General features: G+C 44.7%; 1 protein-coding gene across 2 annotated transcripts in view; it reads left to right on the top strand.

The window, feature by feature from the left end:
• The window catches only part of LOC115457497 (probable cation-transporting ATPase 13A3), an 86,007-nt gene that overhangs the window by 52,087 nt on the left and 17,546 nt on the right, over positions 1 to 16,374 (top strand). For both annotated transcript variants that reach the window (XM_030186929.1, XM_030186928.1), the window contains exons 18-25: positions 981 to 1,134; positions 2,672 to 2,792; positions 6,060 to 6,184; positions 9,061 to 9,233; positions 11,375 to 11,509; positions 13,078 to 13,157; positions 14,384 to 14,426; positions 14,534 to 14,643. In XM_030186929.1, the coding sequence (XP_030042789.1) occupies positions 981 to 1,134; positions 2,672 to 2,792; positions 6,060 to 6,184; positions 9,061 to 9,233; positions 11,375 to 11,509; positions 13,078 to 13,157; positions 14,384 to 14,426; positions 14,534 to 14,643 (941 nt within the window). The remainder of the gene's footprint in view (positions 1 to 980; positions 1,135 to 2,671; positions 2,793 to 6,059; positions 6,185 to 9,060; positions 9,234 to 11,374; positions 11,510 to 13,077; positions 13,158 to 14,383; positions 14,427 to 14,533; positions 14,644 to 16,374) is intronic.

Here is a 16,374-nt window from a genome sequence, read left to right on the forward strand (position 1 = left end):
GTGGTCTAATGAGGTAGGTGTGTATCAGGCACCATAAGGGTCGAAGGGAATGTATATTGTATATTGCGCAATACGATCATTGGTTATGCTGTGTTGCTGGGTGTGGGGATTTACGTTGGATTGGTGGGGTAAGCCTTTTTTGAAGAGGTTGGTTTTTAGTTATTTCCTGAAGTTTAGATGGTCATGGATTGTTTTCACAGCTTGCTTTGGTTTCGTCCAAAAATGTGAGGCATTTTCGGCCAAAACTGAAAGGTCCCCATCCCCATCTCACCCGGATAAAACTGAGAAATATTGGCAATGAAGGTCTCAGATGTACACAGTGGATCCTTCTTCTTACACATGTCCCCTTCAGTCCATTCATGCATGTGCTGTGAATAAAGTGAAGTCATCTGAATCCTGTTTGTTGCTCTGTATTTTCTTTGTGCAAAAAAAATGTGGAGTGAAACTTTAGCTTCTTGTTGGCAATGCTGGCCTTGTTCTTGTAATTCTCCGAATCCTTTTATGGAAGAAGGTACTAACTTGCTAGTCGCACACACAAGGAGTAACACTGGCTGTACTTTCTGTAGCAGGACTTGCTTATCCACTCTTAACTTTAGCTGAGGTTATATTCATGCACTTCATGTGCAACTTTTCTTTAATTTAGTCCCTTTGTAATTAGAGTATTTTATTGCATATTGTATCAACCTTGTAAGTAGCATTCTAACAAACAAAAACATATTATGACGTTGTATATGACGTTTGAATATTTTTGCTGTTGTGATTTGTCTACGGCCTGTGTTTCTTATTCTTGCTGTACACTGCCTTGTGTGAAATTCTTCAAGAAGGCAGTAAATAAATCCTAATAAATAATTTCCTTCCTGTCGAAGAAGGCACTGGAGCTGTGGAATCCATAGCCCTGAAAGGAACTCTAAGGGGAGGGAGTTTTAGGGCTTTTGTGCCTTGAAAAGCTCTAATCCCATGATTCCTTTATCTGCCCGCAGAAGGTGTACGAGGTGGGGATCATCACTCAGTTTCCCTTCTCCTCCAGTCTGCAGCGTATGAGTGTGGTGACTCGAACTCTGGGCCAGAAGAGACTTGAGGCCTACATGAAGGGGGCACCTGAAACGGTGGCAGCCCTCTGCAAGAGGGAAACAGGTAAGGGACTTCCCATTTTATGGTAGGGTGGCAAAGGGAGGACATGGAGCTTCGTGTTCTGCAGGGGTGTAGCCAGACAGCCAATTTTGGGTGGGCCTGAGCCCAAAATGGATGGGCACGGAATTCAGTCCCTCCTGGCCCCCCTCCACTGTGATCTCCCCCTACCCTCAAACACAAAATATTAAATGCCTGAGATGGTGGGGATCCCCAAACTGCACCAGCTGAAAATTTCCTCCTCCTCGGGCAGCCAATGCTCTTCCAAACAGCAGCTGGCAGCACTCGACTTGAACTGAAGCTGCTGCCAATAGTCCGTACGTGCTCAGTGCTTCCGCATGGGTGAAAACTGAGCATGTGCAGAGGGGTCGGTGTGTGGTGCCAACTGCCGTTTGGAAGAGCATTGGCTGCCTGAGGAGGCGGAAATCTTTAGCTGGTGGGCTTTGGGGATTTCCACCAGCCATAAAGTACATAAGTAATGCCATACTGGGAAAAGACCAAAGGTCCATCGAGCCCAGCATCCTGTCCCCCCCGACAGCGGCCAATCCAGGTCAAGGGCACCTGGCAAGCTTCCCAAACGTACAAACATTTTATACGTGTTATTCCCGAAGTTGTGGATTTTTCCCAAGTCCATTTAGTAGCAGTCTATGGACTTGTCCTTTAGGAAACCGTCCAACCCCTTTTTAAACTCTGCCAAGCTAACCGCCTTCACTATGTTCTCCGGCAATGAATTCCAGAGTTAAATTATGCGTTGGGTGAAGAAAATTTTTCTCCTATTTGTTTTAAATTTACTACACTGTAGCTTCATTGCCCCCTAGTCCTAGTATTTTTGGAAAGCGTGAACAGCCACAATTTTGGGTGGGCTGTGGCCCACCCAGTCCCACCTGTAGCTATGCCACTGGTGTTCTGCCACCTGCTGACAGGGCCTTGTGTCTCTGCCTTCCTCTTCTTTCAGATAAGCAAAGGCTCTCTTTGTTCTGTGGCTCAGAACTGTTGACTGTATGTGACATACAGGGCCGTGCCGACATGGTAAGCGAGGTAAGCATGGCAGGAGGGTGCCATCCTCTGGGGGGCATCTCGCCGCACCATGCTTACCTCGCCCTCTTCTCCCCAGATCCTTGTCCTTTTTTTTTGTTTGTTTAAATTTACCTCTCCGGCACGTGGCAGCGTAGCATTAGTGAGAAGGAGGCGGCGCTCCCCCGCCCCGACGCGTCAGTCTCTTCCCTTTGCTCGGTTCCGCCGTCAGAAATGACGTCAGAAGAAGGCGGGACACTGAGCGAAGGGAAGAAGACACGTCGGGGCGGGGGAGCGCCGCCTCCTTCTCACTAACGCTGTGCTGCCGCGCACCGGAGAGGTAAATTTAAACAAAAAGGAAAAGGATCTGGGGAGAAGAGGGCGGGTAGTGTAGCGATCGTTTTTTGGGGGGGGGGGGGGAACGCGCCGGCGGGGCCAACTGCAGGGGGGCGCCGGAGACCCTAGGCACGGCCCTGGTGACACATGAGATTCTGCTGTCTTCCTTATGTCCTGTAATACCTTTTTACAGTTCCAGAGAACTTTTCCCAGGTCCTGGAGACTTATACCCGCCAGGGTCTGCGGGTGATAGCTATGGCACATCGCTGGCTGGAGCCAAAACTCACCTGGCACAGAGTGCAGAACATCAACAGGTATTTCCAGCTTCCTCCCCTTTGCCCTATGTGTGTTTGTCCTTCCCTATTTTTTTTAAATCTCTTTCTCTCTACTTCAATTGTTCCTACCCTGTTTCTGCCTTCATGACTTTATCTCGCACACTGTCAGATTCAGGAAACTTTCTTGGCGGGAGAGTTTGTGCACAAGCACACAAGTAATAGAGGGTAATTTTAGACAGACTTTCTGTGTGTAAAACCAAGTCTTGCATATAGAAAGAGCAATTCTAAACAACCGAGGATAAGCGCCTCTTGGCACCCGTGTATAAGACAAAAAGTAGTACAGTAGAACTTTGTTATAAGGGACTTCTGGGGACTGATAAAAAATCGTCCCTTATATCGGAGATTCCGTATATCCAAACTGTATATTAATGAACTTGTTTATTCTCTCTTTCTGTGGATAACAATCTCATCCTTCCTGTCACATCAGCTCGTAACCTTGGGGTCATCTTCGACTCCCCCTCTCCTTCTCTGCACATACTCAACAGACTGCTAAAACCTGTCGTTTCTTTCTCTATAATATCAGCAAAATTTGCCCTTTCCTTTCTGAGCACACCACCAGAACCCTTATCCACGCTGTTATCACCTCTCGCTTAGACTATTGCAACTTGCTTCTCACAGGTCTCCCACTTAGCCATCTCTCTCCTCTTCAATCTGTTCAAAATTCTGCTGCACGACTAATATTCCGCCAGTGTCGTTATGCTCATATTAGCCCTCTCCTCAAGTCACTTCACTTGCTTCCTATTCGTTTCCGCATACAGTTCAAACTCCTCTTATTGACCTGTAAGTGCATTCACTCTGCAGCTCCTCAGTACCTCTCCACTCTCATCTCTCCCTACATTCCTCCCTGGGAACTCCGTTCACTGGGTAAATCTCTCTTATCTGCACCCTTTTCCTCTACTGCAGACTCCGTTCCTTTTATCTTGCTGCACCATATGCCTGGAATAGACTTCCTAAGCCGGCACGTCAAGCTCCATCTCTGGCCGTCTTCAAATCTAAGCTAAAAGTCCACCTTTTTGATGCTGCTTTTAACTCCTAACCCTTGTTCACTTGTTCAGAACCCTTATTTTATCATCCTCACTTTAATATTCCCTTATCTCTTGTTTGTCCTGTTGGTCTGTCCTAATTAGATTGTAAGCTCTGTCGAGCAGGGACTGTCTCTTCATGTTCTAGTAACGCTATAGAAATGATAAGTAGTAGTAGTAGTCTTTGGGATTCTGGAATCTTGCTACTCTTTGAGATTCCGCACAGAATCTTGCTACTGTGGGATTCCGGAATCTTGCTACTCTTTGGGATTCTGTATGGAATCTTGCTACTCTTTGTCCTTATCCCTTACTTGTCCTGTTTGTCCTAATTAGATTGTAGGCTCTGTGGAGCAGGGACTGTCTCTTCATGTTCAAGTGTACAGCGCTGCGTACGTCTAGTAGCGCTTTAGAAATAAGTAGTAGTTTATTCAATCACAGCCTACTGTTAACAACAAAATGTACAGTATATGTAAATGCAAAGAAGTTTAACAACACTTACATTTCAGTTAAAATAGTCCGATAAAGATATTTATTTAAGACAGTCAGTTCACTCGTAGCACAACCGCAGTGTCAGTCTCTTATATACATGGCTCAGTGAAGCCTTGGGCCTGTGTAAAATGGTCTCTTATAACTGGAAGTCCACTAGTACCAAACTGAAATAAATGGGACGTCCTGTTCTCTTAGCCAGCACTAAAAATTTAGTCCACTATATCCGAGTGTCCCTTATAACGAAGTTCTACTATATTTAATGTGCTATTTCATAAGGGCATGTGTAGTGCAGAGCATGGGCAGGATGTGGGCGTGTGTTCCAGTTACACATGCAGCTTATAGAATACTAGAAGTGGTGCACGCCCCATATGGGCATGCATAGTAATGCCAGCTGTATATCTGGTGTAACTGGAGGCACCTAAATTTACTTAGTAACATAGTAGATGATGGCAGATAAAGACCTGTACGGTCCATCCAGTCTGCCCAATAAGATAAACTCTTTTACGATCAGAAAGATCAATCCTTGTATTCGTCATATAGTTGTTAATCTTGTAGTGGAACTGAAACGTCTCTCGCGTTGGAATAAAAAAGTGCTCTTGTCGGCTTTCTGATCACGAGGATTGACCCAACTAGAAAATTAGAAAGCCGACAAGAGCACCACAAGATTAACAACTATATGACGAATACAAGGATTGATCTTTCTGATCGTAAAAGACTCCTGATGCAGGCCCTCTAGACCGAAACACAGCTGTGTCGAGTCTTGTTCATCGATCAATAAACATTGGATTTTTATCTGGAGCGTCGTCCATTTTCTTTTAGTCATCTTCGCTGTTTTGTTTGTTGTTTATATTTTTGCGAAGACTTGCTGCTTCTGTTTTTACATCAAAACTTATGTTCAGTCATAGCATCAGTTTAATCAGGAGAATTTAAGGGGGCGTATTTGTATATACCCATACGGTCGCTGCATCAGAGGTTTCTATGTTCTTTGGTGCTAGGCCGTCACTTCCAGTTCAGGGCTTTGCCCTTCGGTCTCCCTGTGTCAGCAAAAACGTTTACCGAGGTTAGTGTGGTGGTGGTGGCCTTGGCGCTAGAGAATCGGAGTTTACCGTATCTTGATACTGGCTCATTCGTGCATCATCCTATTCGGTTAGCTTGGTGGCGACAAAGTTGTCCATCTTCTGCAGTTGTTGAGTTATGTAATCAATTTTGAGAAGAGCACACTAATTCCATCACAGGCACCAGAGTGTCTGGGCGTTCTGTTCGACATAGCAAGGGAAGTTTAATGAAACAGGATTGTGGTAGCCGTGTTAGTCCACTTAAGGTTATCAATAGAAATCAAACAAAATAAACACTGTCAGCTAGCACATTTGCTTATTTCCGATCTGACGAAGAAGGGCAACCTTCGAAAGCTAATCAAGAAATGTATTAAGTTATGTCCAATAAAAAAGGTATCTTATTTTCTTTTCCATGTTTTATTTTGTTTGATTTCTATTGATAATGAAACAGGATCAAACTTGCATGAGGGAAAAAACCAATGAAAAGGCATTTTGTTTGTTTTCTTAACCTTATCCTGTTTATGACGAAGTGTAATTGATTTTATGCATTTTTGTTTTGTTTTGTATTGTATTATGAATTGTTTTAATTCTAGATCATTGTAAACCACCCTGGACCTATTTGGGGGAGGGAGGCGGTATATAATTATGTATTGACATTGACATCTCTGCTCTTCTTGCAGGGATGTTATTGAGTGCAATATGGAGTTCCTGGGGTTGGTCATGATGCAGAACAAACTGAAGAATGAGACTATCCCAATTCTGAGAGAGCTGAATCAAGCCTGTATTCGTACACTGATGGTCACAGGTGAGTTCTTCTGCCATATAAAGTGCGTTGGCGCAAACTCATCAACAAAGAAAAACCCTTGCCATCACACAGATATGCCAAACACTGCAAAATGACAAAAAATGGAAGCTAGATGATGTCTAAAATAAAAGTTGTTCGTTAAAACGACCAATGACACTTATTAAAACATCCAATGACTCTGACTCAACACGAACCGTGTTTCGGCCACAAAGACCTGCCTCGGGAGTCTTCTGTCTGGATGTCCTAGCACACTAGCTCTCCAAATAAAACAACGTGTAATGGTACATCTCACTAGGGCCCACCAGCAGTACTTTGGCCTTGAACATATTTCCAGCAGCTGGACAGTTTTTGCTGACACCAAGCTAAGACAGGTCACTCCTTTCCAGGCCCAGCACAACCTCCTTCGTGTGCAAACTCATATCGCACCAGAAAGGCTGTTGAGTAAATGTGAGATCTCTCTCCTCTCTCATACACTTAGCTGAAAGGAAGGTCTGTGTAAATCCACTAGCTTGCTCTTTTGCTCGTTCTCGCACACATATCCTGCAAGTTCTCTCTTACACAGGAGCTGAAAGAAGGATTTGAAAAAATAAAGAAGTGATCACCTAAATGTTAGGTGCCTAAAGATTTTAGCGCATATTAGAAATAAGAATTCGCTAAACGTTGGTCGTCCATATATTTCTATGGGCGTCCCTATCGTTTAACGAGCCCTAAAACTGCCAGCGCACCTTTGTAAAAGGACCTCTAAGTAGGGAACTTATTTTCAGCCAGACTTTGTAGCTAAGGTTTTAAGGCTCAGTCTATGTAGACGGTTGAGGTCAGAATTAAGACGTGACAGTTTGGTCGTGATCACTTCTGTCAGTATTTTATTAAGGATCTGCCAAACATGCGGTGTTTTATAAAATACACTTAAGGACTTGCAGGAGTGAATATGTATTTTTTAATTTTACAGGCATAAATATACAGCAAAGGATTAAGGAGAATTAGTCCCTTAGTCTCTGAATTAAAACCCTGGTTGAAGCAAGAACTTTTTAAAAATCCGTGTGTGCCTCTGAACTGGTGCAAAACTGGACAGGGATATTTTTTCCCCATAAATGTGTGTTCCCATTGCAAAGTGGGCAACATACATGTAGATTTTGTCCTGCCCAAGCCATGCTTAGGCCAAGCCTCCTTGATATTGATGTGTGGTGTAAATCTCCAGGTACAAATAGTGACTTTGTAAAATTGCCATTTCCATGTGTACACAATATACAGTCACTATTTACAGGGGGGAACTTTTTCCAGTACTACTACTACTTATCATTTCTATAGCGCTACTAGACGTACGCAGCGCTGTACACTTGAACATGAAGAGACAGTCCCTGCTCAACAGAGCTTACAATCTAATTAGGACAGACAAACAGGACAAGTAAGGGATAAGGACAAAGAGTAGCAAGATTCCGTGCAGAATCCCAAAGAGTGTAGCAAGATTCCGAAATTCCACAGTAGCAAGATTCTGTGCAGAATCCCAAAGAGTAGCAAGATTCCGGAATCCCACAGTAGCAAGATTCCGTGCAGAATCCCAAAGAGTAGCAAGATTCCGGAATCCCACAGTAGCAAGATTCCGTGCAGAATCCCAAAGAGTAGCAAGATTCTGGAATCCCACAGTAGCAAGATTCTGTGCAGAATCCCAAAGAGAAGCAAGATTCTGGAATCCCAAAGACTACTACTACTACTCATCATTTCTATAGCGCTACTAGACATACGCTGCGCTGTACACTTGAACATGAAGAGACAGTCCCTGCTCAACAGAGCTTACAATCTAATTAGGACAGACAAACAGGACAAATAAGGAATAAGAACAAAGAGTAGCAAGACTCTGTGCAGAATCTCAAAGCGTAGCAAGATTCCAAAATTCCAAAGACTACTACTACTAGTACTACTACTTATCACTTCTATAGCGCTACTAGACATACGCAGCGCTGTACACTTGAACATGAAGAGACAGTCCCTGCTCGACAGAGCTTACAATCTAATTAGGACAGACAAACAGGACAAATAAGGAATAAGAACAAAGAGTAGCAAGACTCTGTGCAGAATCTCAAAGCGTAGCAAGATTCCAAAATTCCAAAGACTACTACTACTAGTACTACTACTTATCACTTCTATAGCGCTACTAGACATACGCAGCGCTGTACACTTGAACATGAAGAGACAGTCCCTGCTCGACAGAGCTTACAATCTAATTAGGACAGACAAACAGGACAAATAAGGAATAAGAACAAAGAGTAGCAAGACTCTGTGCAGAATCTCAAAGCGTAGCAAGATTCCAAAATCCCAAAGACTACTACTACTAGTACTACTACTTATCACTTCTATAGCGCTACTAGACATACGCAGCGCTGTACACTTGAACATGAAGAGACAGTCCCTGCTCAACAGAGCTTACAATCTAATTAGGACAGACAAACAGGACAAATAAGGAATAAGAACAAAGAGTAGCAAGACTCTGTGCAGAATCTCAAAGCGTAGCAAGATTCCAAAATCCCAAAGACTACTACTACTAGTACTACTACTTATCACTTCTATAGCGCTACTAGACATACGCAGCGCTGTACACTTGAACATGAAGAGACAGTCCCTGCTCGACAGAGCTTACAATCTAATTAGGACAGACAAACAGGACAAACAAGAGGTAGGGACAAAGAGTAGCAAGATTCTGTGCAGAATCCCAGTAACAGTGCTAAGTAGTTAACTGTTTTCCCTTGCCTTAAATCCTGCTCTTGGAGCCACCCACCTTTCAGGTTCCTAGATTCCAAAGTTAAATCCCTACGTCCTTTGAAAAACAGCCTATAAGAGTGCCGGGCCTGCATAATGCTTTTCTCCTCTCTCTTTCTCAGGTGATAACATGCTAACTGCTGTGGCTGTAGCCCGGGAATGTGGTATGATTCCCCCACAGGGTAAAATCATTATTACAGAAGCCCTCCCACCCAAGGACGGGCAACCTGCTACCATCCACTGGCAGTATGCTGATGAGCTGCCCAACTCCCGTGTCATCCCCACGCACAAGGAGGTAAGAAGAATTAAGGATATTTGTGTCTGTGTCATGTTTGTTTTATTAAAAGAATCTACTATATCGCCTAACTAAGGTCACAGCAGTTTACAATTATAAAATGAATGAAAGAAAAGAAACTCCATTAATATGACAGTAAAAAAGTTCATCAACTATATTCCAAAAAGATGGGTAGATGATGAACTGATACAACTACAAACATTCAGTACAATCCTCAATATATATTCAAGTCTGTGAAGTAAATCTGTAGATTTAAACAGTGAAAAGTGGGTGGAAAAAGCCTCCAAGAGCTCCAGGTAGAACAGCTTCAGAGCTAATAACTCAACATCATTGGCAAAAAACCACACCACAAGTTACGTAAGTGCAAAAGTACCACCCTTTCATTTCTTAACAAAGTGAAATGCACTTTTCTAGCCTTCTCCAGCAGAATAAAGTAGTCCCCAGACCGACGTTGGCCAGCGTTTCGCACTGCTCTCTCAAGGTCGGGACTTTTCTTATCTTGCAGCAAAACACTTAGCAGCTGGTTGGTAATTTTGCACTTATGTAAATTGCAGTTTGTTTGTTTTTTTGCCAATGATGAAGAGTTATTAGCTCCGAAGGTGTTCTACCTGGAGCTTTTTGAGGATTGGATTGTATTGAGGATTGTACTGAATATTTGTAGTTGGTTAGTAAAGAATTTCATCCATTTCCAAACATACAAAATCATACCAGTGACCCAAGCATCCCAGGTTCCTTTTACTCATCCAGTATGGCTAGAAGCCCACCTTCTTGATGCTGTTTTTGACTCCTAACCTTTACTCACTTGTCCAGTACCCATGTTTTATCATTCCCACCTTAAGTAATTCCCTTATCGCTTATTTGTCCTGTTTGTCTGGCCTAATTAGATTGTAAGCTCTGTCGAGCAGGGACTGTCTCTTTATGTCCAGTGTATAGCGCTGCATACATCTAGTAGCGCTATAGAAATAAGTAGTAGTAGTCTTTTTGGGATTCCGCACGGACTCTTGATACTCTTTGGGATTATCTTGATACTCTTTGGGATTCCACACACAATCTTGTTACTCTTTGTCCTTATCCCTTATTTGTCCTGTTTGTCTGTCCTAATTAGATTGTAAGCTCTGTCGAGCAGGGACCGTCTCTTTATGTCTAGTGTATAGCGCTGCATACATCTAGTAGCGCTATAGAAATAAGTAGTAGTAGTAGTAGTCTTTTTGGGATTCCGCACGGAATCTTGATACTCTTTGGGATTATCTTGATACTCTTTGGGATTCCACACACAATCTTGTTACTCTTTGTCCTTATCCCTTATTTGTCCTGTTTGTCTGTCCTAATTAGATTGTAAGCTCTGTCGAGCAGGGACCGTCTCTTTATGTCTAGTGTATAGCGCTGCATACATCTAGTAGCGCTATAGAAATGATAAGTGGTAGTAATAAAGCCCTGAGTACCAAAAGTATATTTTAAAAAATAAGTTTCTAATAAAATATTAAATTTCTTTACTGAGGAATCTACACGGATAGAAATTGGCAGATTATTCCAGAAGTGCAAGTGCAAGCCAAAAGAACGCACAGGCCCTGTCGACTCAAGTCAGACTCTAGAGCAAGTGTTCTCAACCAGTTTCAGGATACACCTAGAGGCATATTTTCAAAGCACTTAGCCTTCCAAAGTTCCACAGAAACCTATGGAACTTTGGAAGGCTAAGTGCTTTGAAAATATGCCTACTAGCCAATCAGATTTTCAGGATACCCACACTGAATATGGATGGAATAGATTTGTATAGAACAGAGGTAGCACATTCAAATTTGTCTCATACATATTCTCTGTGGGTATCCTGAAAACCTGACTGGTTAGGTGTGTCCCGAGGATTGGGTTGAGAACCTCTGCTCTAAATGGAGTTAGTATTACTAGCCTATAATCCAACAATGACCTACGTAGGCTTCCTTGGTAGTTCTGTTGAGAAGTATGAAAGAGTATTCTTGTATGGTGCTCTATGAGTGAGCTCTAGTACTTTTTAAATTCCACTTATATGCCGAGATAACGTGGTGGCTGATGTATTCTGCCTCTGCAATTCTACAGTCAAGAGGGTAGGGATTAATGCTGGAGAAGAGGATCTTTCCATTTCTTATGCTCTCTCTCCTGGTCTACAGGAAGTGAGGGTGCTGCTGGAGAAGGATGAGATTCTCCCGGTCCGACAGAATGTTCCAGAAACTGTTTACCACTTTGCCATGAGTGGTAAATCCTTTGCAGTCATCTCTGAACACTTCCCTGAGCTCCTGCCAAAGGTCAGTGCTGCAGTTTATGAGACGGGAGGCCTGGAGCCTACTCCCAACTGAGTGAGGAGAGCAGCTTCACAGAGAAAGGGACTGCATTTGGTTATGTAAATGACTAAAAAAACTGCCATTTACACGGCTCCTTGTAGAATTATCACCACTTTACTAAAAAGCTATATATATAAAACTCACCCTCAACGTTCTATTGTCTGACGTCACTGAAGCCAAGGTTCGTAAGTTCGAAGCTCTGAAGCCACGAAAAACACAGTCTCGGGGCCCCGCCCTCGCGTCAAACGTTATGACGTTGAGGGCGGAGCAATTCACTCACATCGACGGCGGCCAGGGCGGCGCAATGGCGTCACTGACGACGCAGGTGCGTTGGGTGGGGGGGGGGGCCAGAGTCACACATCGACGGCGACCACGGCGGCACAATGGCGTCACTAACAACGAAGGTGCGTTGGGTGGGGTGGGGCCAGAGTCACACATCAACGGCGACCACGGCGGCACAATGGCGTCACTAACAACGAAGGTGCGTTGGGTGGGGGGACCAGAGGAAAGCCTTGCTAGCGCCCATTTCATTGGCTCCAGAAACGGGCCTTTTTTTTACTAGTTTGAAATAAAATTGTTAAAAAACCATAAAAGTAGAAATAGTCCCAAATATATTGTGTGCCACTGGCTTGATTAAAAGACCTTCCGAAAGCCAGTACATATTAAGAGCATTTTTTCAAAACTCACTCGGTCCATTTCTTACGTGATTTAATTTGTTCGTCAAGGCAAGATTCATTTACTGTAGCTTATCCTGTGCCAAAACTCACTAAGTTCATGGTATTTTAATGACTTTGTGTTGAATACTCTATGCAAAACTCACTCAGTCCAAAAGCCACTACTTGTTTTTCTCAAAACTGCTGCTGATGGACTAACTGAGTTTTTTTTGGAAAAGTGCTCTTCAAATAGCATCAACTTTGAAAGATTGAGACTGTACCTGTCATACCCTGGCTTTAGGAATAAGGTTCATTCTTGTTACAGTGTGCTCTAAAGCTAACTCTTTTGGAGAGGATTCCCAATGACAGCTGGGGGGGGGGGGAGAGAAGGTCTAAAGAGAAATCACATATATATATACGGGGACGCTCCAGCCTACATGTTCAGCCTGGTCGACCTCCGACCCAGAAATTCCGTGCAGTTGTCCCGCACCTATCTCAATCTCCACTATCCTAACTGCAGAAACTTAAGATACAAGCTGCTCTTTGCCTCTTCATTTTGCTTCTAGTGTCCCCGTTATTGGAATGCTCTGCCATCAGCGTTAAAAGAGACTACTGATCAGTCTAGTCAAGAAATCCCTGAAGACCTACCTATGTGATCGATCATTCTCCTCAGCTGCTTGATCTTCTGCATCTCCGCCTTCCTTTCCCCTGCCGTTTTCCCTCCCTTCCCCCTATCTACTTTATCCTCTGCTTTGCACTACTGCTGTTATGTTGTACTTTTCTCCTAACATTGTACGCCACATAGAGCCTGCCTTGGTGGGAATATGTGGGATATAAATGTTCAGAATAAATAAATATAACTCTTTTACTTCCAAACAGCTTCTCCTTTGTGGCACAGTCTATGCCCGCATGGCTCCAGATCAGAAGACTCAGTTGGTGGAGGCGCTGCAGCAGGTGGAGTGAGTGTCCTACAGCCAGTACCTTCCTCCCTCTCTGGGATAAGGGCATAGATAAATCAAGAGTGCTGGGAGCAGGGGCGTAGCCAGGCACCCAATTTTGGGAGAGCCTCAGTTCAAAGCGGGTGGGCATGAGAACCCTGCCTTCCTGCCCGGCATCTCTCCCCCGCCCCTCCCCACCATGTGATCTGGGGGTCTCTTATGTCCACTCCTCCCAAACTCCCAGCACCTTTTAAGTCCTTAAGTTCTTGGCTGGCAGCAAGCAGTGACTCACTTGTACCGGCCCTGAACCTTTTTTCTTTAGTCCTGCGAACAGGAAGTTGAGTTTTGAGTTGGTGCTCACTGTTGACAAATAATTTAAAAGGTACCAAGGGTTGGGGGAGTGGAGGTAAGAAGCCCACGATCATCTGGGGGGGGGGGGGGGGGGGAGGGAGATGCCAGGAGTCTTCAGCTGCTGGATGGGCCTGTGCCCACCCAGGCCCACTTGCGGCTTCGCCATTGGCTGGGAGTACTAACCCTCGCTCTGCCATAGACTGTGATTCATCATGGCCCTAGCATACATTACTGTGAATAAGGCTGCTGCTGTGTACATGCAGCCTTTGATGTGACAAATCAACTCGAAATTCTGCTTTTTATTTTTATTTTTTTGGCCCCCAAAGCTATCGTTTATTCATTCCAAACCATCGTTTACCAAATTCAAAAGTCATCTTAACTTATTTTAAATTGGCTTATGATGTGGCCTGCTCTTAATTCAACTTACGGGAAAGGGAAATGGGATTTGATATACCACCTTTCTGTGTTTTGGGTTTTTTTTTTTCAGAATTACATTCAAAGCAATTTACATAGTATATACAGGTACTTATTTGTACCTGGGGCAATGGCGAGTTAAGTGACTTGCCCAGAGTCGCAAGGAGCTGCAGTGGGAATTGAATCCAGCTCCCAAGGATCAAAGTCCACTGCACTAACCACTAGGCTACTCCTCCACAGCACTTATGGGAACTCAGATGACCCGAGTAGTCTCCCTTTCTCTCCTCCCCTTTTTATTATGGCCCTCTTATGATTTTATTATACTTAATCTTGATATGATTGAGCACTGTCCTATCATTTTTATAGCGTTCTATTCTTTTACTTATGATTTTATATAAACTGCTTGGACCTGATTATCAGATAATGCAATATAGTAAGTGTGATCAATAAACGTAAATGAGTGTCTTTTGTCTTTCTTATAGTTACTTTGTGGGGATGTGTGGAGATGGAGCCAATGATTGTGGGGTGAGTTTCTCATCAGCTTGGTTGGTCTCCAGTGTTCCCTCGCCATCATTTTACCCTCTCCCCCCGCTTTGTTACCTTTTTTCATGTATCTTTTTATTTCTTATCAGGCACTGAAGAGAGCCCATGCCGGCATCTCTCTCTCAGAACTAGAAGCTTCCGTCGCCTCTCCATTCACCTCCAAGGTCACCAATATTTCCTGTGTACCCAATCTCATCAGGTAAGGGGATCAGCTCTTCCCTTATCGGGAAACAGATTGCATGAGGGTGTAGAGTATTCTGTGATCACCTTGGGCATCTGAGCTGTTCCACCTCACCACCTTCAGGAAGGGCTCATTTGCGACTTAGTGCTAGGTTGTGGAATATGCGGTATGCCAGGAAGATATCACGCGCTTTTCAGGAGCCAAACAATAGCTCCCTCCTTAACTGCCCAGACTGCAGAAATGAGTCTTTTGAGGAGGCCAGATGTCCTCTCTGTCATTGCCCTGGTCCTCTGCTCTGATCTGGGGTGCCATTATGGGATCCTTAATGGATACTCTCTATCACCTGTGCGGGAAGGAAACACCAGGAGGACAGTCATGCATTTAAGAGACGTACTGGAAGTTGTAATGTGCAGGCACTGCACCTGTAAATTGGGAATGTGGTGGGTGCTGGAAGGGGAAGCAGGAAATTCTGGCATGCACATGCAGTCGTGTGTGTATTGGATAATTCAGGGTTTACCTAGCAGGCATCCCCCAGTGATCTGGACAGTCTCAAACCTATTGTGGATCCCAGAGCCAGTCAGAATGCAAGAACCTGGGAATCTTGGGAAGACATCTGTGATCTGGCCTTGGACATGTTGACTTCCTGTTGCAGTAGGTCTCCTCAGGGCCGCCAAGAGGGGGGGATGGGGGGGCAAAATTCCCCGGGCCCAGGCCCCCAAAGGAGGCCCGGCGCTGGGGTCTCTCTCCTTCTCCTGCTCCCAGGTCGCCGGTGCCGCAGTCCCCGGTCTCCACCTGCCTACCCTTATCTCCCTCGACAGCCCCCGTCTGTCTGCCACTAGGCCCCCTGTATTAAAAAAAAAAAATCTCTATATCGGCAGCACAGCACTAATGAGCAGCGCCTCGCATCTGTGTGAAAGTGGCAGATTGTCTTGGGCCTTCCCTCACTGTGTCCCACCCTCGTCTGATGTAACTTCCTATTTCCACTAGGGCAGGGCACATTGAGGGAAGGCCTGAGGCAATCGGCTGCTTTCACACACTGGCGCTGCGCCGATTTAGAGAATTTTTTTTTTAAAATGCAGGGGGCCCGGTGGCAGACAGAAGGGGTCTGTCTAGGGAGCTGAGGGTAGGCAGGTAGGGACTGCGGCGCCAGCGACCTGGGAGCAGGAGAGGGAGGTGGCGATCCTTGGGGCGGGGCGGCGGCGATCCTTGTGAGGGGGCCTGGCTCAGTCTCTCGGCGACCCTGGGTCTCCTAACTCCCTTATGTATGTAGTCTATTACACTTAGCACATATGTAAAATAGGCTGTGTCTTGAAACTGTCATAGTTTGCTATCTGAGCTGCACAGTGTGTGAGAAGGCTATATATTTAGAGGTGTGGGTGAGAGAGACTGTGTGATGAAGAGTGAGACTGCACACTGCCTAAGACCTGTAGTGACGGTCGTCATGGCCTGAAAGCTGTCAGGAAATGCCATGATGTGTCCCTCTGTTTAGTGAAGTGGAAGAAGAGGTTGAGCTGCTGGTAGAAATGGTGGATGGCAGTCTTATGAAAGCAGAACCTGCTGAGGTACTGCTTATCTGCGAAAATCAGGAACTGGGTCCAGATTGTCACTGTGGGCCTTGCTTCACTCTGCATCACACGGTTTCACAGTCTCTCTCGCCCACACGCAAGGAATATATATCATTCCCACAAACTCTGCAGCTCAGACAGCAAGCTTTGGACACAGTTGACAGGAAGGTAAACAACCCTTGTG

Source organism: Microcaecilia unicolor, chromosome 14 (genome assembly GCF_901765095.1).
Source record: "Microcaecilia unicolor chromosome 14, aMicUni1.1, whole genome shotgun sequence".
Taxonomy (NCBI): domain Eukaryota; kingdom Metazoa; phylum Chordata; class Amphibia; order Gymnophiona; family Siphonopidae; genus Microcaecilia; species Microcaecilia unicolor.